We start from the raw sequence: 23,582 nt of genomic DNA on the forward strand, positions 1-23,582 counted from the left end.
GGAAGCCCACCTGCAGAGCAGCAACACCAAGGAGGTATGGAAAGGAATAAAAGACATGACCAACTTCAGACCCAGTAACCCTTCGGCTGACGGCGACGCCTCTCGAGCGGGGGAATTAAACAGCTTCTTTGCCCGATTCGAGAGAAAAACACCTGCAGCCGTCACAACACTCCCACCCAACACCCACAGTAGCTGCACCCTTATACTGGAGGAGCATGAGGTGAGACGCACGCGGAAGGCAGTGAACCCGAGGAAGGCTACGGGCCCAGATGGAGTCCCGGGACAGGTACTAAGAGACTGTGCAGACCAGCTGGCTAGAGTATTTACGAAGATCTTCACCCAGTCCCTCTCCCAGGCCGTCATCCCATCGTGCCTGAAGACCTCCACAATAATCCCGGTGCCGAAGAAGAACTTTGTCAGCTGCCTGAATGACTACCGTCCAGTGGCACTTACACCTATAGCTATGAAGTGCTTCGAGAAGCTGGTACGGACCCATATCACCTCAGTCCTCCCTCCCGAGCTCGACCCACACCAGTTTGCCTACAGAGCCAACAGGTCCACAGAGGACGCCGTCGCCACAGCCCTACACTCCTCCCTGGGTCGCCTGGAGACGGGGGGAGCTACGTGCGGCTGCTTTTTGTGGATTATAGTTCGGCATTTAACACCATTATACCTGATAGACTGATGTCCAAACTGTCAGACCTGGGTCTCTCGAACTCCATCTGCATGTGGATTAAGGACTTCTTATCCAACCGCCCCCAGAGGGTGCAGTTGGGTCGCCACATGACATCAAGCCTGTACCTCAGTACCGGCTCTCCACAAGGCTGCGTGCTGAGCGCCCTTCTCTACTCCATCGACGCATACGACTGCACACCTGCCCACTCCAGCAACTCCATCATAAAATTTGCGGATGACACCACCGTAGTGGGGCTCATCTCGGAGGGAGACGAGGCTGCATATCGGGACGAGGTGGAGAAGCTGTCGGATTGGTGCAAAGTCAACAACCTGGCCCTGAACACCTCCAAGACCAAGGAGCTGGTCATAGACTTCAGGAGGAAAAAAACGGACATCCTGCCCCTGATCATCAGTGGTGACTGTGTGGAGAGGGTCTCCGACTTCCGCTTCCTGGGAGTCCGCCTGGCCGAAGACCTATCCTGGAGCACCAACACCACGGCTACCATCAAGAAGGCACACCAGAGACTGCACTTCCTGAGAATACTCAGGAACAACCACCTCTCACAGGAACTGCTGGTGTCCTTCTACCGGTGCTCCATTGAGAGCATCCTGACCTACTGCATCTGCGTGTGGTTCAGCAGCTGCACGGCCGCAGAGAGAACGGCGATCCAGAGAGTCATAAAGACCGCCCAGAAGTTAATCGCATGCCCCCTCCCCCCCTGGCTGACCTGTACAGCTCCCGCTGTCTCAGGAAAGCACAGAGCATCCTGAAAGACCCATTCCACTCCGGGCACAGCCACCTGGAACTACTACCCTCAGGGAGACGCTACAGGGTGCTAAAAGCGAGCACCAATAGACTAAAAAACAGCTTTTACCCAAGAGCCATAGTAGCATTAAACAGGCTCTGAGTGAGTACAATATGTCCATCATGTCCTCATGTGTAATGTTTAAATTATTTTCTATTTTTTCGGACTACAATGTGCAATAATGTTATATGTATGTGTGTATATATATTCATATGCATGCAGATATGCATCTGTGTGGATATATATACAAATACATTGATACATCAGTCATCTCTATCTTTTTTTTTTTTTTTTTTACTATTTATACTACCATATTGTATATGCACCTTAGGAGGATCGGCTCCAATTTCGTTGTTCTTTGAACCTGTTCATTGCAATAATGACAATAAAACTCTATTCTATTCTAAAATGACATTTATGTGAACTTAAATTTTTTCAGTTTCATTCGTTGTTTTTACGTCAGCACTCATTTTTCCCATGAATCGTGTTACTTTGTGAATGCATATGTGAACAAATACTCATTGCACATTTGATTACCGTACAGGACGGAGAATTAAACGATTTTTTATTCGTTTTCCACGGGTCAGCACTACTTCAGGGTTAATTTTTCTTCCAGACGGATGGGTTTTAGGTTGATATTGTTGGCAAACACGATTTACTGAGATTCACTCTAACTTCGAGTAAGAACATACACATGACATGACTCCGGAAGTAAATGGGGGGGGGGTAAGGGTTTGTAGGGGGGAAGAAATTTGGCGTGACAAAAGCAGGAGCAAAGCTGAGTTCGGTTGTACTTTATTGAAGTATTTATCAATGTTCTCATATTATTTTTTGATCAATCTTCATCCACAAATCCATCGAAGTCCTCATCTTATGTGTCCGAAATGAACAGCTGGTCAAGTTCTCCATCAAAACAGATTCCCTCTTATCATTTTCAAAGTCAGTTTTGTTGTTCATTAGCATAGCAAGCTAGCACAACACTAAAAGCCGACTTCTCTTGCCCCGTCGTGCGTATCGATTCTCTACCAGCTGGTCCCCTTCTTCGCAGCAGTGTACTTAAACCCGGATGTCGAAAGTGAGCGGCACCTAGTCCATGTTGGTGATGTGTTTGTCGGCATTTTTTTCATTTACAACGCACATAGCAGCACTCTATGCTCACTGGGAGCGTGCCTTTAGCGTCCTCTCTCACCTGAAACCTTCACCTGTATGCTGTCCTCAGTCACGTCTGCTTTTCTTCCATATACAGTAAATAGCATGCCGGCCCAGTCACTTAACATCTACGGCTTTTGGAACTCAGTGCAACCTATCTGGATTCAATAAGAGATTCGATAAGGAATCGGTTTGAGAAGAGAATTTGATAATGGCATCGACATCGATAATTTCTTAACGAACTCCATCCCTATCAAAAACAGAAGCTGGTCAAAGTTTTGTTGGTTTTAATGCAGACGATGCGGCAACATCCTGACGCTTCTAATGTCTTGGTCTAACTCGGGGATCGGCAACGCATGTGACTCTTTAGCGCCGCCCTAGTGGCTCCCTGGACCTTTTCAGCCCTTTGAAACATTTGTGATTAAGAGCTATATAAGTATACTTTTATTGATTGATTGATTGATATAAATCTTTTATTTCTTCGCAGCTCCGAAAAAATATTTTTTTTTTGTATTTTTGGTCCAATACAACACTTTCAACAATTTGGGTTGCCAACCCCTGATCTAACAAGTTGCTTCCCCAACTACGCTGTGTAGTGTTTATTGGATTATAAACTACTGCCATCTAGTGTCTCAAAACTGCAACTACCTTCAAGTGTACTATACAACAGAAGCTAAATATGAGTGCTACAGATAGCGACGCAATTGTCAACAAAACTGAAAAAAAAATGTTTAAATGGACTATAGTCCGACCAACGTGATCTGCAAATTATGCAAGGCGCTAGCCCACCAAGAGAAGTAATACAACAAATCTATGTTACCACCTTAGCTGTGCTCATCCTAGCAGGCTACCAGCAACATTATCCACTGATAAATAGCACCCTTGATAAGTTGGACATTGTATTACTGTATTTATTAGCAGGTTTAGATAAGTCTCATAAAAATATCAATAATTATTCATATAGATCACTAAAAAAAAAAATTATATTGTGATACAGTTTACAACCATAGCGCCCAGCCATACTTCCTCTCGATCATTTTGAAAATGTTCATGCCAACAAGCAGCAAACATTCCTGATAGAAAGCCCGTCAAAGTAAAAATGTGATAGTCCAAGGCTAATTTACATTGGATATGCCATATACATGCTACTGATCAGTGAATAGCATTATTGATTTTATATAGTGATTTCAACCCCTCCCGAATTCGGTAATCAAAACTACAACAAAGATGCATTTTCCAAACATTTTAATAAACAAATGCCCAATGTTTGACAATTGTTTGCGTTGATCATCGTTCGACTCAACAGTCCCGAGGATTATTTCTCTTTCTATTTATAAGAATACTCTTGCTTTGCCTCTGGTGCAACTGGATTATTACCCTTCTCCTTTTCACATTGTTTCACATATACATGCTCTGCCATTTTGTATGCCAAGGGCAGTTTTGCTGAATGTAAAAGAAAACATTTATTATAACCTTTCTGTTTCCTGTGCAGCAACGCATATGTGCTTGGGGTATTTTAAAACGCCCATTTTTAGTCTAATGGCTTCAGGTCTCAACAGTGGCCACGCTGACATGCACCTCCATACTGTATCCAGTGGCCCATGCATGTAAATAAAGGCATGCTAGTTCCCCCGCAAAGATTATCATCTTCCCAACTAAGCAATATTCAAAGTGAGACAACCTTTAAAACAGACTGATGCTACTCTGTGCAGCACCATACAATAATTAAGGACAGTGAGGAGTGGAAGCCACACAAACACTAACTTTGTATTTTGCTGCCAATTATTTTTTAATGTTTGATGTTGATAACTTTTCTTTAACAATGTGCTGGAACTCGCAACTTTTTTGGGCCCAATGATGGGCAATTTGGCAATCACACCCAATACAAATGCGTGTGGGATTTCTTGTTTGGGCACTATATTCCACAAAATGATACTTAAACAGACTAATTTGTTACACCCAATGTTTGGCCGTACGATAGCTGAGAATGTACACAAAAACAAGGGCCAAATTCTGACAACATTTTTCGTATACCGGTATTAATGAAGTACCATGATTCTAATGAAGTAAAAAAAGATACTATTATTATTGGTGACATGGCTGGTAATATGAGCCAAGGCACATGTCAGTCAACACACACAAGCAGAAACAGAATGGAGACAGAAGAGAGAATGGATGTACAAACCCTGTTTCCATATGAATTGGGAAATTGTGTTAGATTTATATATAAATGAAATACAATGATTTGCAAATCCTTTTCAACCCATATTCAGTTGAATGCACTACAAAGACAAGATATTTGATGTTCAAACTCATAAACTTTATTTTTTTTTTGCAAATAATAATTAACTTAGAATTTCATGGCTGCAACATGTGCCAATGTAGTTGGGAAAGGGCATGTTCACCACTATGTTACATCACATTTTCTTTTAACAACACTCAATAAACGTTAGGGAACTGAGGAAACTATTTGTTGAAGCAGGGGCGTCCATGATAACGTTGCTTGGATGACAACATATGTTGCTCCAAAACCTGTATGGACCTTTCAGCATTAATAGTGCCTCCACAGATGTGTAAGTTACCCATGCCTTGGGTACTAATACACCCCCATACCATCACAGATGCTGGCTTTTGAACTTTGCGTCTATGACAATGCGGATTGTTACTTTCCTTTTTGTTCCGGAGGACACAATGTCCACAGTTTCCAAATATAATTTGAAATGTGGACTCGTCAGACCACAGAACACTTTTCCACTTTGCACCAGTCCATCTTAGATGAGTTCGGGCCCAGCGAAGCCGGCGGCGTTCCTTTGTGTTGTTAATAAATGGCTTTCGCTTTGCATAGTAGAGTTATAACTTGCACTTACAGATGTACCGACCAACTGTAGTTACTGACAGTGGTTTTTATTAAGTGTTCCCGAGCCCATGTGGTGATATCCTTTACACACTGATGTCGGTTTTTGATGCAGTACCGCCAGAGGGTTCAAAAGTCCGTAATATCATCGCTTACGTGCAGTGATTTCACCAGATTCTCTGAACCTTTTGATGATTTTACGGACCGTAGATGGTAAAATCCCTAAATTCCCTGCAATAGCTCGTTGAGAAATGTTGTTCTAAAACTGTTCAACAATTTGCTTACAAATTGGTGACCCTCGCCCCATCCTTGTTTGTGAATGACTTAGCATTTCATGGAAACGTTTTTTATACCCAATCATGGCACCCACCTGTTCCCAATTAGCCTGCACACCTGTGGGATGTTCCAAATAACTGTTTGATGAGCATTCCTTAACTTTTTCAGTATTTATTGCCACTTTTCCCAATTTCTTTGTCACGTGTTGCTGGCATCAAATTTTAGAGTTTATGATTATTTGCAAAAAAAAATGTTTATCAAGTTTTAACATCAAATATGTTGTCTTTGTAGCATATTCAACTGAATATGGGTTGAAAATGATTTGCAAATCATTGTATTCCCTTTATATGTTCATCTAACACAATTTCCCAACTCATATGGAAACGGGGTGTGTATTTTGGCTAGAAAACGAATGATAAAGGTGCAGCAATGCATTGCAGAGTCCTCACTATCTGAGTTGCTTGCGGCTACCGTGCTTCCACAGTGTTTTAGCTGCTTCTAAATCACTTGTCCTCGCCGCCATGGCAAAAAATCAATTATGTTTCCGGAATCTCTGCTGGATGAGGAATCGATAAACAATTGCTTCTCTAAACACCATAGGAGGACACAATAGCTAACCGCTAACAGCAAGCTAGCGCTCCTGTATGTAAACAAATGGGTGAATCTATACAAATATTGACTGTTAAGATACCAAGCACAAGAGCCATATATAGTTGATACTACAATGATTGCTTCAATATGTGTTATTATCACAAAATCTTATGTCATGTTTGTTTTTGTTCATAAACTCAGGAAACATAGGAGGATTTTTTAAGTTAGGGCTGGGCGGTACACAGTTATACCTGTATTTTTAGAAAGAGGTATGTATATGTGACAATATTGCCATACTGAGATATAATATATTTTGATTCTGCCTTCGATAGTAACTAGAGCCGTCTCCGCGTCATTGAATTTTTTCACTTTGACATTTGCACAGGCCAGAAAGTACATCCCATTGCAGGCATTTGCGATGCTTTGTTTTAATAATATTTTAAAGGGTCCGGCGCACAGGAAAGGTCTGGAGCACGTCCGGAGTCGCTACCGCGCATTGCAGACACTTACCCCCCGCCACATTCGCCTTTGCACACGGCAGACCTGCCCGCAACATACTGTAGCTCCGGCGGCTGGTGGGGCCAGGCCGTCCGCTTTATTAACCATAGGTAACACACACTAGTGAAAAGATTCAACAGCACAGCCATCATAAACTGCCGCTGGTAACTGCTAAAGTTAACAAATACAGCCCAGCTGAATCCCTCGCTGACGTCACACATCACTTGGCAACAGACGCCGCCTTTTAAGGGCACACCCAAGCCCACACACTGTGGTCTCATATGAAACGTTTTTCAACTGTACATGACATATATTTGAAGTTTTTCTTGTTTTTTAGTAACGCATGAATTTATTTTACCAAAAGCAAGACTAGTTGTTAAACGTAGATGTTTATTTGTTCTCGGTGTTAATTTGTGGAATTCTGTTGGTAAAGAAATAAAAATGAGTGACTCAGTATTTAATTTCAAAAAGAATATGTCACAATGTATTTGAAAAAGTTATGTGAACTAGAAATGTATGTTTGTTTGGTTAAATGTTGTATTTAGAAGGTATGTATGTTTATCTATTTACAGAAAAGTGTATGTGTGTAGGTACATATTTTTGTATTATTTGTTGGGGGGCAGCCTGAATGTGGATGCTGAATGACTATATTTCTTTTTGTGTTGCAGAATTATTAGAAAAGGTAACTTAATTGAATGTAAAAAATTTATGTTGGGCATATAAGCTTTTTTGCTTCTGCCTGTTTCAGTCATGTTATTCATTTTTGAATCGTGATTTATGTTTGAATATGTTTTTGTTAGACTGAAAATAAACTGAAACTGAAACTGAAACTTTCCGTAGCATTTAGTTACATTTATTAAAGAGTAATTCCATTAGTAATTAAATTGCTCGTTCGGTTATGTAACAAATAACTAGAATGAACTACTTTTAAAAGTAATTTCCAAAACACCTATAGTAACAGTAATGTGGTGTTGAGTTTAAACTTAACACTTTGCATGTTTTGTTTAAAATATCGATATGTATCGTATATATCAATTCTGCCTAAAAATACGGGGATATCAGTTTTGGTCCATATCGCCCAGCCCTACTGTAAGTATGAGTCTGATCAATTTATGGTATTTGTGGTATTACACACAATAATTTAAAGTTTTCAAACAAAACAAAGTGCTTATTACATGTTAACAGAAGTGTAGATAGAACATGTTACAACATAAAGTACCAGACATTAACAGTAACTGAACGAGTAGATTAATAATCCATCCATCCATTTTCTACCGTTGGTCCTTCATAATTGTGATAAAATAATACAATTGGAAATGACAATATTTTACTGCCGACGTCCGCAGCCAAATTAAAAGCCTTTTTAGCCTGTGTGCTTACTTACTACTAAAAGAGAAGTTGTCTAATATGTTCACTATGTCATTTAACGCCATTTCATTTTAATGTTATATGAGTGCAACAATAAACATAAACAAACTTAATGTGTCATAACATTTTCTGTTAAAATCGAGTCAATCATGACATTGGTCCACCTCTTCCAATCGTGCCAAAAAAGGGTAAGTGAACACTCGCCACCAAGTGTCAAACTTTGATGAGAAATAGGCCTAAGCACGGTACGATTAGCCTAGTTTGAGTACATCCTAAATAAAATGAAACAAACGTATTCTGTACAGGGTCTGATGATGACAAAGTAGCTTTCAGCCTCTTTTACACAGGGGTTGCTCAACATTGTCTTCAAAGCAAGTCCACAAAACAACCCTTTGTTTACACAGAATCTTATCTAAGCCCACAAACTGCGGCCCCTTTTATACAGTATTTTCTTTCAAAACATGTGTGCCAACAACATCTGTGTTATGAATACTTGTGTTTTTGCTGTCCAATGTGCGATGTGCTGACCAAATCTACATCAAGGCCTAACAATGGAGCTAAAATAACTCTTAATTACTCCAGTGCAGTGTTACATTCTGGATACTCATCAATTCTGTGTTAAAATGTCAAATAGTCTAACATTGGTATTTTTATAGGTGCTGATGGTAATGCGTTGACTCGCCAGACGTGGGTTCAGTCCCCACATTGTGTGTAAAACATTGTCTATACAGGGGTACTTCAACCTACAAGTTCCTTAAAATGCGATCCGTGTCTTGGTTTTTTTATGATTGACTTGGGAGTATAAGTTAAGTTCCGAGCTTCCACACCGCTAAGGAGCGTAGTAAAAGTAAAATAAACCCAGGAAGAGCCTCCTTAAAACATTTGGTCTCCTCACTAGCATTAGCTTATAGCTACAGATCAACATATTTTAGTTATCCATGCTTCGGGACTGAGAATGATAGTGTGACGGACAAGGGTAAGGAAAAGAAGCAAATCATATTCATTGAGTTTAAGAAAAAAATAGTATCCTGACCGACGGGGGGCCAACTCTGCGAGGCAAATCGAGCCTATCAATGCTAGTCCGCGGAATGAAAAATGTTTCTCATCTAAAAGTTTGTTTTATCTTTTTAAAGGCCATGTCACATGTTACAATTTTGATGTTTTAAGGGGCCAAGCATACATTGAATTTATTTGAATTAATTTCATTGGGTGGATCTGCGTTAAAGCCCCACTTAAGAACCTTCAGTTTTGGTTGATTTTGGCAGTGCCAGTAGACCACAGCGGTAGTGTTTTGCCTGAAGGAAGACCACATTTCCCATGAAAACTAGCACATACAGCGTCAAACTGACACGATAATACCACACTGATTCAGACTTACTGATCTTTCCACAGTAGGAACCTCTATATTTTATTTAAACTTTATATGTGCAGTTTGCAGTCATCGCATTGTTTTTTTCTTCATACAGTACTTTTGAGTTTGTTGCGTGGCTGATCGTGTCAGTCACTACGTTTCCATGTTTCAATTTAGTCTGATTTCTCTAATAATTAATTTTTTTTACATTTTCATACCTATGTTTGAAGTCCAAGTTTCTATGCACTGTCTCTAATGAGACTTTTGGTCATATCCAGTGTGCCTCCCATACACTGGGGGGCGCATAGTTCCTTTTAGCGCGGTTAATTTGTTTATTTTCCGGTTGACCTACATGACATCACACTAAGCGTCTGTGGCTTAAGAGCCTACCTAGCTATGTTGTGTTGTCCGCTGTAATATTGACACGGATTAGAAATATTCCATCCATTTTCTGACGCTTATTTCCTTTGGGGTCGCGGGGGGCGCTGGTGCCTATCTCAGCTACAATCGGGCAGAAGGCGGTGTACACCCCGGACAAGTCGCCATCTCATCGCAGGGCCAACACAGATAGACAGACAACATTCACACTCACATTCACACACTAGGGCCAATTTAGTGTTGCCATAGAAATATTACGTTTCTCTAATGGCTATGCTGACATGAAATTGCAAACAGCATCAAGAAATCATCTTATATTGCGCTACGAACATTAGGCTACTACCAAGAATGTATCGGAGCGGAGGCAGGTCCAAAGTAAGTAAGACTGACGGCAGAGAGTTTTTCAAATTAATTTTTGGACCGGGAATCATTAAAACAAAACTTATGAATGTCTCGGAGTTCACTCATAAAGCAGCAAAGACTCTGTGGATTAATGGAAGGAATTTTAAATCCAAAAGAAAAGACCGTTCGTGTCCCGCCTGGTCCTCGTAATTTGTAATACGTGCTTTATTCTCTTTCATATTTTGTTTGGGAGTCCATATTAAACCGGCATTCCACATTTTCTTAGTTACCTTATCAAATAAATTTCAGTTTCTACCATCGATGCACTTGAAAATGTTCCATTCTTTTAATTTGAGAAACAAAAAAACAGTCTCATCTTCCTTAGAATTGTTGTAGTTTTCATAAAATGGTATCTGCTTCTGGGTTATATACCGCACAAACCGCCCTTTGAGATCTGGTTTCCAAGTCCATAATCCGGGTGTGTTAGTCCGACTTTTCAAAAACTGAACACGATCGGATTAAGGTGTGTCAATGTGCTAGAGGAGGCTCATTTAGAGCCGAACTATTTGGGAAATCAGACTAATTTAGTGCATGAACCCGTACTGAAAATGGAACTGCAAAATATCAAGCTGGTGGCTATTTATTGCTACCATGTAAATTTAGCTAACATTAGCATTATTTTGATTTGAACTTTGAAAGTTACTTACATGTACAGCAGGAACAGAACCAAAGCAGCATCATTCGGAAATCCCTCCTCAGATTTAAGCTTAGCAAGCGAGTGAAAGCCAAGCCAATGTTGAGCCTTGATTGTCTTTTTATCCGGGTAGCCTCCCTTTTTCCTATTTTGGTCTCCTCAGGTAAAACGTCTTGTCTTTTTAATTGTTTAACAGATTTTGCCATGTTATCAGTAATTGCGCATAAGCTTTCTTCTTCTTCTTTTAGTTTTCTGGCGACACACAGGCGTTTGCATTGATTTCCGTCTTTTAAACGAATGAGAAAGGGTGAGTGATGTATGCTGTGAAGCAAATCAGCATATTTTGTAGTTTTTTGTGTGGCAGGGTTACTGCCACCCTTCTTGTCCTGCTCCTGCTAAGTGCCAGTGAGAGCGATACAGACCCCCTCAGACCATAACAGTGGTGTCATTCAACTAGTTGTAAGTCAATGTATTATCCCGAAAGTTTTGAAAATATTTTATGAAGGTTGAAAAGTTACTTTGTGCTGATTCAAAAGATGACTATTCCAACTTACAAGCTTGGTCGTGGACAGCAATGTGCTCGTAGGTTGAGGTACCACCGCATTCACCTTATGATTGACTGGCAACCAGTCCAGAGTGTAATCTGCCTTTTATCAACTGGGATAGGTTACAGCTCATAACAACCTTAACTAAGATAAGTGGTTAAAAAAATGCATTGATAGATGCCATTGATATGGAGTGACATCATGCCATTTTGCTTGTTGACAGCAAGCAAAATGCCACAGTTAATGTGTCACGGAGCAATAGTTCTAGTAGGATATGCTGCAAATGTGTATGGTAAGTGTTTTTCCTAGAAACTGACAGTTTTTTTTACTATTTTTGCTACAATGTCTATTTTTAAATCGTGACAAAGAACAACTTGCCGTGCCCAAAATAATTCACTTTGATTATGTTTGGAAGGAAGAATTAATCAAGTGTTGTCAGTGCCCTTGCATAATCACATGTGTTTCTTTTTCAAAGAACAGACAATGGAAACCTAATGCTTCTCCTCACGCAGACACAAATGAGATCTGGGAGGTTCAGCAGCCAGGCCCAGGCCTCCATCACAAGAAGACGAAATGACACTTTACATTGCAAATGTCACCTGAAAGTTCACAGACTCAACGCATGCATGTATTGGAGAGAGACAGGCTGTGATCCGTGAAAGGCCTCGTTTTGCGTAAAGAAGTGCATGTAAAATGTCAATTAATGAATGACAGATTGCCTTATATGAAATTTTACCCCAGATGTATTCCTAGTCTATTCCTGCTATGTGATAATAATAATATTTGTTCAGGCATTTTACATATCTCCCGTGGCGCACAGCATTGGTGCTTGTCTTGTAAGACAATAGTGCTGAATTGATGTCCCGTTCAGAGTTAAGGTTAGCAAATTCATGTTTTATGATTAATGTACCATTTTGCACACAAAATGTTATGAAATATGTATTTCTTATACATTTCTTTTAGTACAATACATGTATCCTGTTACATCCATTCAAGGTTTAATTACAAAACAAAAAAATATTTTCACATAAAATTAAGTGTGAAAAATGTTGCAAGTGGGTGGGGGGGCTCCAAATAAAATTATTTTTAGGATTCCAAATCAAGCAGGGGCAGCCGTGTGCTGCAGCTAGAGAGTAAGTGAGAAAAATATATACCTTTTAATCTGCTAAACTATGGTAACATTAGTTATGTCAGAATCGCTCCATTTTGTCCACTAAAGACGCCGAGATCATTATCCATGCGTTTGTTACGTCTCGTCTCGATTACTGTAACGTATTATTTTCGGGTCTCCCCATGTCTAGCATTAAAAGATTACAGTTGGTACAAAATGCGGCTGCTAGACTTTTGACAAGAACAAGAAAGTTTGATCATATTACGCCTGTACTGGCTCACCTGCACTGGCTTCCTGTGCACTTAAGATGTGACTTTAAGGTTTTACTACTTACGTATAAAATACTACACGGTCTAGCTCCAGCCTATCTTGCCGATTGTATTGTACCGTATGTCCCGGCAAGAAATCTGCGTTCAAAAGACTCCGGCTTATTAGTGATTCCTAGAGCTCAAAAAAAGTCTGCGGGCTATAGAGCGTTTTCCGTTCGGGCTCCAGTACTCTGGAATGCCCTCCCGGTAACAGTTCGAGATGCTACCTCAGTAGAAGCATTTAAGTCTCACCTTAAAACTCATCTGTATACTCTAGCCTTTAAATAGACCTCCTTTTTAGACCAGTTGATCTGCCGCTTCTTTTCTTTCTCCGATGACCATGGATGAAGTACTGGCTGTCCAGAGTCGAGACCCAGGATGGATCGCTCGTCGGGACCCAGGATGGACCGCTCGCCTGTATCGGTTGGGGACATCTCTACGCTGCTGATCCGCTTGAGATGGTTTCCTATGGACGGGACTCTCGCTGCTGTCTTGGAGCCACTATGGATTGAACTTTCACAGTATCATGTTAGACCCGCTCGACATCCATTGCTTTCGGTCTCCTAGAGGGGGGGGGGGTTGCCCACATCTGAGGTCCTCTCCAAGGTTTCTCATAGTCAGCATTGTCACTGGCGTCCCACTGGATGTGAATTCTCCCTGCCCACTGGGTGTGAGTTTTCCTTGCCCTTTTGTGGGTTCTTCCGAGGATGTTGTAGTCGTAATGATTTGTGCAGTCCTTTGAGACATTTGTGATTTGGGGCTATATAAATAAACATTGATTGAATCAAAATCCATTTTTTCACACTAAGCCACCCGCACCTTGCTGGACTTGGACTGAGCATTCACGCTTTGGGCGGTTTACTTGTCATGTCACTTCTACACAGCCACATTACTGCAATTTTGCTGAAAAGTTGGATTATTTCCACTCTTACATTCCAATCTTCCTTAAATGACATACCTTTATAACGCACACAAATGTAGTCATCACAGGGGAGCGAAACTATGCTTTTAGAATATTTAGATTCTTTGTATTTTAGCAATATTATCAAATGTCTCGGCTATCCTTAGGACTTGTGAGGAACGATTGCTATATTACGACATGTGCATGTGCATGCACATTTGCTGTGTCCACGCCAATCGTGCCAAACTTGAGCATGGGTCACAGAATTGTTACTTACCAAACATGCAAGAAACCATTCATACTATACCACTGGTTTGCTTGTCAAATCACCTTTATTCCTCGGACTTACTGAGTATGTCTACTTTGCAAGGTGGCAGTCGTCATTAATTACTTGCAAAAGGAAAGATTGCATTACGTTTTTATTATGCCCACAAACGTTAACAATTGGGTTATTTTAAGTATTTCTGTTAATTTCCATTGCATAATGTGTCAGTTATTAGAAATGTGTGAGTAGCCATCGCATTTTATAAATAGTAATGTCGCACGTGCATGTATTCGTGCTGTGCCCTGACTTTTTACGTATCTTTACATTTCTAGCCTTCACGCACTTCCTCCAATCATACCAAAAGAGGGGAAGTGTGCACGAATCGGAGCAATCAAACTAGTTAAACTTGCTGTGCTTTAGGTGATAAAGCTTCCGTATGTCATGGATAGGTGGCTGCCTACAAAGCTGTTTCGACTGCCGCAATCGTGTGCGATCGAGCTGCAAGCATTATATACTGCCCTGTTCTTGGTCACACCATGTGATCTACGCCCCAATAATAAAATGTTATGTTACGAAAGCAGTGTATGGAAAAGCGGATGATTTCACCTCAATATCGCAACCTTCAAAATACCCGTTTTGAACGTCAGACATCTTGATTTACCGAAACGGCAATTTTTGCAGATTTGATTTTTAATTAGAGATGTCCCGATCTCGACCCCATGATCAGACGGGTGCCGATAGTTGCCTTATTATCGGATCAGCGGTAGGCGGATACACAGTGGTGACCCAGGGTTTACATTGCTAAAGATTGGTCTCACGTGATATATTCCTCCGAAAAGGGATGCACGCTTAGGGAGACACAGTTACATTTCCATATTCCTTGTTACAAACATCCAGGAGTTGCATAAATTCCAGGGAGGTGAGAGTCTTGCCAGAACTCCAGCTCGAAATTTGAGAGATAGAACGCATCTATCCAGAGTGCAAAGCCACTTCTAAATACTAATCCCCAGCACGATGTTTTTTCTAAGTACAGGAGGAGTAAAATAATAAATGGTCTGTATTTATATAGCGCTTTACTACTGGTGTAACGGTATTATAAACGTATTTCGGTTCAAAATCTTCTCAATAATACCATGATTTGGAACAGTATCAAACAAAAACTTGGTTGATTGTAGTTTGTCCATGGCGTCTTAGCATTGGCCTTGTGTGTGAATAGACTACATCTCCCAGAATCCTCTGCGCAGGTGCGGCGTTGAACGCCGTAAGCAGGAAGTGAAATGTGTTTGTACTCGTTCATGATAAAAGGAATAGTTTTTTGGACATTATATCCGTCTATAACTGGTGGAGTTATGTTGCTAACATACAGACAAACTAACCCTGGAGAAAAAAACCTTTTTGGCAGAGGTAAGAAAGTCTGCGTTCTGCAAAGCGAAGCCCGCCACTTTCGTTTCAAGCGTTTCCAAGGAAACACAGAGTCAGACGGCTTAGTCGCACTGCAGAGTCGGAAATCACCCCCAAAAAATGTTCAACACGGGACATACAAGTAAACTAAAAAGTTATTTGATACATCCTCAATCAATCCATTTTTCTAGCGCTTGTCTCTCCATGCCGCAGGGGAGGAGGTGCTAAAGCCTATTCCACAAGTCGCCAATTCATAAACCGTCACACAGAAAAGATATTTTAAGCCAGCGAAGCCAAACATCTGTTTGTGGGGTATTTACATTATTAAAAGCTATATTGTTAGTTTACTTTTCTAAGAAAAAACTTTTTCCAGACTGATAATAAAAAATTACCACCGTAGGACACACTGCTTCCATAACATAAAAGTTGAAAAACACTAAATTGTACATCCTGTGATGAGGTGGCGACTTGTCCAGGGTGTATGCCGCCTTCCACCCGAAAGAAGCTGGGATAGGCTCCAGCACCCCCGCGACCCCGAGAGGGACCATTGGTAGAAAATGAATGGATGGATGTACTTGTTACACTGGATGTTTTACATTGTTACTTTAAAGACATCAACTTTAAGTTATTATTTTAATATTTGCTCGAAAAAGTCAATGTTCTTGCACAATTATTTGCACTTAGAAATACTTATTTTTAGTAATAAATATGACTAAAACATTTTAACATTGTGTTTGTGTTCAATTACAGAATGTCTGTTTACCCTAAACATTCCAGACGCTTCATTTTAGACACTATGACATATACCGCAATAATATCGTACCATGGTCTTAGTATCAGGATAATATCAAAGAATGAGATTTGATACCGTTACATCCCTACCCTTTACTCTACCTGGAATGATACTCAAAGCGCTTTACATTATACGTCACATTCACCCATTCACACACTGTTGGCAGAAGCTGCCATGAAAGGCGCAAACCAAGACCCATTTGGAGCAAGGGTGAAGTGTCTTGCCCAAGGACACAACGGCCGTGACTCGGATGGCGGAAGCTGGAATCGATCCTGGAACCCTCAAATTGTTGGCACGGCCACGCTACCATCTGTGCCACGCCGCCCCTAACTAGACTAGTGGAAAAGGAATGGCTAAGCATGCTACACACACACAAAGCAGGATGACACAAGAAGTTAACTGCTAAAGCTTCAATCTAAAGTAGGGGTGACTGATTCAGATGTTGACACTATCGATACCTAGTTAAGAACAGTATTAATGTATAAACTATACTTAAGTGATTCGATCAATATTTTTCTAATTATTTTCTTACAAAATCATTGTTTTGTTGTTTTTATTATTGTTTACCAGATTGGTGAGTAAGTCTCCAGATACAGGAAGACTCTGATGGCAAAATGGAAGCAAATATTAGTTTTTGCTTTTGTTTAGTTATTATCCATTTGCCATTTTATTTTGTTAAAAACATTTATTCAATACCAAAACTTTAATAAATCATCTGATTTCAGTAACAATACTAGCACACTTTAAACGTTATAAGATAAGCTTAATAAAAAAATGTTGTGTTTACTTAAGTCACTTGCTCTAAAACATTTTCAGATTCATAGGGACTCGAAATCAAATCGGATCTGAGGCCAAAATAATCGATAAACATTTATCGGGACATCCTTAGTTCTGATTGTGATAAATATAGGCATTATTTGATTACATATGTATTACAATAGGTAACATATGCTGTCCCTTGGTGGTCTTGAATTTTTTTGGGTTAGAACGTTTTAACTTAAAACCAGCTTTAAGTTGGCACAATTGTTGAGTAGGCCTATACTTCCTGCAGTGAGTGCCACAAAATATGCTCCAAAGGATTGTTTTTTTCTGGGGAGTAGCGGAGGCCCCAATTGTATTATATTTACTAAGGCCCCGTCTACGGAGGTCCTGAGTAGTCCTGAGTTCAAACCCGGGCTCGGGATCTTTCTGAGTGAAGTTTGCATGTTCTCCCCGTGACTGCGTGGGTTCCCTCCGGGTACTCCGGCTTCCTCCCACAGCCAAAACCATGCACATGGGGATAGGTTGATTGGCAACACTAAATTAGCCTTAGTGCAGGGATGTCCAAAGTGTGGCCCGGGGGCCATTTGCGGCCAGCAGGGAATTTTTTAACGGCCCAATGGCACATTCTAAAAATACATTTAAAAAAATACAAAACATAAACAGTGGTATAAAAGAGCAAACATGTGAAATTTAACAATAAAATGTTGTAATTTTGACTCTAATTACACAAATTTGCCATGCAGGATGTTTCTTTCTTTAAAAAAAATTGTGAATAAAAATCAATGTCATTATGAATTATTGACCTATTCAAGGCTCCAATTGCGTCACATTAAATATTCCACTTTGAGATATTTTTTGTGTAAAATGGTGCATTTTTTGTGTTTGCCACACGTTTTTGTTTTAAAACTAACAAACAAAAAACATAAACAACAATAAAACTTACAATTGACGGATGGATCTGAAATTGATCTTGGGATTATTGTGTTGACAGTAAACACAAAAATTATAATTTATTTTTTAACACTTTAATGAGTAGGACCCATTTGGATCCCCAATAATTTTTGTGTGATTTTTTTTAAGTGTCATTGCTCAAAAAATAATAATGAATTAAAATCAATTTTGTTCTGACTTATTGACCTTTTTAAAGCCACAATTATGTAATTTGAAATATTCCACATAAAAATTTCATTTGGTGAAAATCTTGCTTTTTTTTTCTATAAAAAATGGTTTTCTTTGACCAAAGGAGCATACAACTTTTTTTTTTAAATGTTATATTAGATAAATCTAATGTTGATCTAGAGATTTAAGCCTATAATAATAACAATAATACTAAATAATGTCACATTTTTAATATTTTTTTGATCCAAACCCTTTGGTGTCCCCTGGATCAGATATGAGTGGAGGCCTAAATGTATATTTTTTATAAATATATTGTATTGGTTTTTAAAAACAAAAAAATAGCAGAACAGCCCCAGCTTGCTTTGATTTTTCAGTGCGCTGCCCTCAGTGTAAAAAGTTTGGACACCCCTGCCTTTGTGTGTGATTGTGAGTGTGAATGTTGTCTGTCTATCTGTGATGGCCCTGCGATGAGGTCGTGACTTCTCCGGAGCCGCGGGTTGCCGACTGCTGATCTACAGAGATACAAATAATTGCTATTGCAACATCCAGTAGACACATGTAGAAGAGCTGTTTCTTTCATTTAAAAATTTCAGGTTAATTTGTATACTAAGCAAACTCATCCCGCGGGCCGGATAAAACCTGTTCGCGGGCCTGACCCGGCCCACGGGCCGTATGTTTGGTAAGGTATTCATGTGTGATTTCCACAAGCATCCCTACATCTAGAAGAAGGAGAAACACAGGCATGTCTGGATGACTTGCCTTCATATTTCCAGTGTTTACCTCCGAGTTACGACACCGCTATATTATTAAGTTGGCTGTGGCGCGTTCTTTCTGACGTCACTTCCTGTGTGAGGCTCGGTCTTTCTGGCGTCACTTCCTCTCCGAACTCAGTTTGTAAACAATCAATGAGTCCATACAAAGCTAAGAGCCGGAGATCCAAGAAACACATGGCGCACTTAGCCGTGTAAAAATTGTCCGAGGAGGGGAACCGTAAACACTTGTTTAGTGAGGCTGCAACGGGGCTTAGGCTAAATACTTATTCGTTTAAGGCAGGGGTCGGCAACCTTTAACACTCAAAGAGCCATTTTGACCCATTTCACAAAAAAAAGAAGATAATGGGAGCCGCAACCATTCTCGCTTATATCTGCTGATGGTCACCCAGATAACAATAATAGGGCGTGTTATGAAGCCGTTGCCTTTGACACCTTCTACAACATGTACAAACAGCTTGCCAGCCCAGTAACATGTTGTACGTGGCTTCCGCTGAAACACGTACAGACTGCAAGGCATATAGTCAACAGCCATACAGGTTACACTGAAGGTTGTGATATAAACAACTTTAACACTCTTACTAATATGCGCCACACTGGGAACCCACACCAAACAAGAATGACAAACACATTTCGGGAGTACATCCTCACAGTAACACAACATAAACGCAACAAAGCAATTACCCAGAATTCCAAGCATCCATGACTCTTCCAGGCTATATTTTACACCCTGCTAGCACCAAAGCCCGCCCTCGCCCCCTCCCTCCGTGCGTTGGTTGAGAATGTTAAAGGCCTACTGAAACCCACTACTACCCACCACGCAGTCTGATAGTTTATATATCAATGATGAAATATTAACATTGCAACACATGCCAATACGGCTTTTTTAGTTTACTAAATTACAATTTTAAATTTCCCGGGAGTTTCGTCTTGGAAACGTCGTGTAATGATGACGTGTACGCAAGACGTCACGCGTTTTTAGGAAGTATGAGCGCTACGCACACACCCAGCTAAAAGTCGTCTGCTTTAACGACATAATTACACAGTATTTTGGAAATCTGTGTTGCTGAATCTTTTGCAATTTGTTAAATTAATATTGGAGAAGTCACAGTAGAAAGATGGTGTTGGAAAGCTTTAGCCTTTAGCCACACAAACACACTGTGATTCCTTGTTTAAAATTCCCAGAGGTGAAAATTTACTATGGATCAGAGCGCGGTCAAGCGAACATGAATCCAGACCAAATGTCAACCAGCAGGTTTCGGTGAGAAAATTGTGGTTAAAAAGTCGCTTCTTACCGGAGAAAAGCTGAGCTTGTGCCGTCCATGAAGCTGCAGTCGACTCCCCTGAGACATTGGCGTCAACACACCCATGGACACACCCCTCCGACTATCAGGTAATATTAAACTCACTAAAACACTAGCAACACAATAGAAAGATAAGGGATTTCCTAGAATTATCCTAGTAAATGTGTTTAAAAACATAAGAAAACGTCCCAATGCAATTGCGTTTCTTTTTTTTTAACTCGTTTTTTTTTTTTTTCCACGTTGCTATCAATATCCTCAAGCACAAATCTTTCATCCTCGCTCAAATTAATGGGGAAATTGTCGTTTTCTCGGTCCGAATAGCACTTTTTGTTGGAGGCTCCCATTAAAATCAATGTGAACATGTGAGGAGCCCCCACAGTTGCGACGTCATCGTCTGCGACTTCCGGTAGAGGCAGGGCTTTTCTCTTAACACCGACAGTTGCGAACTTTATCGTGGATGTTCTCTACTAAATCCTTTCAGCAAAAAAAATGGCAATATCGCGAAATGCTCAAGTATGACACATAGAATGGACCTGCTGTACCCATTTAAATAAGAAAATCTCATTTCAGTAGGCCTTTAAAGTTGTTCATATCACAACCTTCAGTGTAACCTTTGTGGCTGTTGACTATATGCCTTGCAATCTCGTACGTGTGACGATAAAAGCAGCGAGATGCATGCGTCCGGCCGGCACGCAGATAGCATGGTGTAAAGGCGGGCGATGACATGTTGTAGAGGACGTTAAAAGTAAAGCCATCACGGCACGCCCTCAATATTGTAGTCCGGGTGAAAATGGGAGAAGGTTAACCCCGGGTGATGTACGGGAGAGGCACCAAAATCCGGAAACCCCCCCGATTCGGCGATTATGCAGCTGAGCCACATAAGAGTGGCAAAAGAGCTGCATGCGGCTCCGGAGCCGTTGGTTGCCGACCCCTGGTTTAAGGGGTTATTCGGCTTAGTGTAGACATAGCCTAAGGGGGGTGCGCACTGCAAACATTTCCCATGGTTACTGAAAAAGAGGGGGAAATGCAATCAGACAAACACAAGTCTGGGTATAATTACATTTGCATGCTAGAGCGATGACTCTCAGGAGTGTTTATACCGGTTTCAAAGTGTCAATGTAAACAGTATCCACAGGATTTTCAATTCTGGGAATAAAGCTTTTTTTGGGAGGGGTGGGGCATATTCCGTTTCCAGAAGAAAAAAACGCACCAAAAGCAAACTTTGCGAAAATTAAAGAAGCCAAAAAGGCAGGGACGTGGGTGGGGGGTTATTTTGTCATTTCCCAACTAGTATTCCCACCCCCCCCACTTCGACGCTACAGCACCCGCACACAAGTTGCTCTTCACCGGGGACTTTTTCCAAGAAGAGTCCGTCAAGCCTCGTCCACATCCTGCCCGTGTGTGAAGCGACCGACACACACACACACACTACAAACACCGCTAAACAACCGACTGTTCCGCACCCAGCCATGTCCAGACGGACATGGAAGCGGGTTTTAACCCACGAACAAGTAAAAGTTCAACAGAAGTGGCCTCTCAAGGACACTGCCCTGTCAATCAGCCTCTCCGCGGCGACGCGCTCGGGTCGCTAGCGAGTTAAAATGGTGGTGGGGGGGAAGAGGGGAAAAAAAAGCAAGAAAAAAAAAAGCGGGAAAGACTTTTACCTTTTTGCTGTTTCTGTTGGTAAAGCCGCTGTACGGGTTGATTCCTGCTCTTGGCGGTACGGAGAGCAGCATTTTTCTCGGCGCTATGTCCGGAGCGGCGAGCACTGCCCAGGCTGCCAGCTGACGTCAGCAGCTGGGGAAGTGAGAGCCTGGAGTCCCGCTGCTTGACTGAGAGTGGTGCTGCTGCCACAGCACTCAGGCCGGGAGAGACTGGAGACTGGAGACTGGAGGGCTGGGCGTATCGATACCAAGTATCGATAGTATCGATACATGGTGAGTATCGGTATCGTGTCGATACTGGCGTGATGGTATCGATACTTCACCAAATTAAGCAAATCACTCCGTTTAAAAAAAAAAAGTGAGCGCAGCGCAGTGCTCCTCACCACTCCACCCTCCTCCCTAGTGATGGGTCGCAAACGAGATTTAAAAACACTTTAAAAATTCATCTTCAACCCAAAATAAAATAAAATAAATACAATTAACATGACGTTTGGTGCGTTCGCGCACACACATCAGTATAATTCGCCTCGAGGTTCACTCGGACACACACACACACACACGCGTGCGTTTCCAGTGCGACTTAATGTCTTGGTTGTAAACTGTAAAGTATTTTATTGCACTAAAATAACGATAATAATTTCTCAGTTCTTTTGTTTTGTGTTCATTTTTACAACTGTTTAATAGCTAGTGTTTTCTTTTTTACTTAAGTTCTTGTGTGTTGTGAGGCGACTATCCAAGTTCAGTATTAGTTTTCACCTTATTTGCACTACTTACTTTATTGTAATTGATATTATTACTTTTTTATTTGAATTTCTCAGTTCTTTTGTTTTGTGTTCATGTTTACAACTTTGTTCAATAACTAGAGTTTTGTTATTTACCTTAAGTGTTTGTGTGTTTTGGGTTCAGTCGTTGTTTGCACCTTATTTGCATTACTTTATTGCTATTGATATTACTATTGTAATATTTTTTTTTTTTACTTAAATCGTTGTCCTGTGTTGTATTATTATCATAATCAATTAATAAAGGCAAAAGTACAAATTTGTTTTTCAAAAGTATCAATACCCCGAAGGCCCCCCCCCCCCCCCCCCCCAATCAGATGACGACACTTCTGGTATCGGTATCGGTATCGATACCCAAATTTGCGATATCGCACACCCCTATTGGAGACTGGAGGGGGATGGACGGTCGGTGTGGTCGACGCCCCCCCAACTTGGGTCGCCTTCGCACGGCTCCAGGTGCTCTCTGCTTCAGGTAGGAAATACGGTGAGTCCAAACAAAATTGGGGGCCGAAGCAGAGTATTATTTGGAGATAAACTATTAATAATAGTAAGTGCAAATAAAATGTATCTATTGGGGTGTTCAAGAAAATAAATTTACATCCAAATCGCGATTTTCATTTGTTCCAAACAAAAATCGATTCATAACTTTCAAAAGAATCCATTTGAAAAACAAATGTTATCGATATTATTATTATTAATATTGATACTAAGACATGCACCTGGGGATAGGTTGATTGGCAACACAAAAATTGGCCCTAGTGTGTGAATGTAAGTGTGATTGTTGTCTGTGTTGGCCCTGCAATGAGCGGGTGACTTGTCCAGGGTGTACTCCGCCTTTCGCCCGATTGTAGCTGAGATAGGCGTCAGCGACCCCAAAA

General features: G+C 40.8%; 1 protein-coding gene across 2 annotated transcripts in view; it reads right to left on the reverse strand.

Annotated features, from left to right (window-relative positions):
* Positions 1 to 22,135, reverse strand: part of LOC133535358 (RNA-binding motif, single-stranded-interacting protein 2-like) — a 105,769-nt gene extending 83,634 nt beyond the window's left edge. The window contains exon 1 of one of the 2 annotated variants that reach the window (XM_061875130.1): positions 21,926 to 22,135. In XM_061875130.1, the coding sequence (XP_061731114.1) occupies positions 21,926 to 21,997 (72 nt within the window). In that variant the 5' untranslated portion in view covers positions 21,998 to 22,135. The remainder of the gene's footprint in view (positions 1 to 21,925) is intronic. The other variant, XM_061875131.1, reaches the window with a different exon arrangement.
* Positions 22,136 to 23,582: the final 1,447 nt, after the last annotated feature.

The sequence above is a fragment of the Nerophis ophidion genome, linkage group LG16 (genome assembly GCF_033978795.1).
Source record: "Nerophis ophidion isolate RoL-2023_Sa linkage group LG16, RoL_Noph_v1.0, whole genome shotgun sequence".
In the NCBI taxonomy this organism is placed as follows: Eukaryota; Metazoa; Chordata; class Actinopteri; order Syngnathiformes; family Syngnathidae; genus Nerophis; species Nerophis ophidion.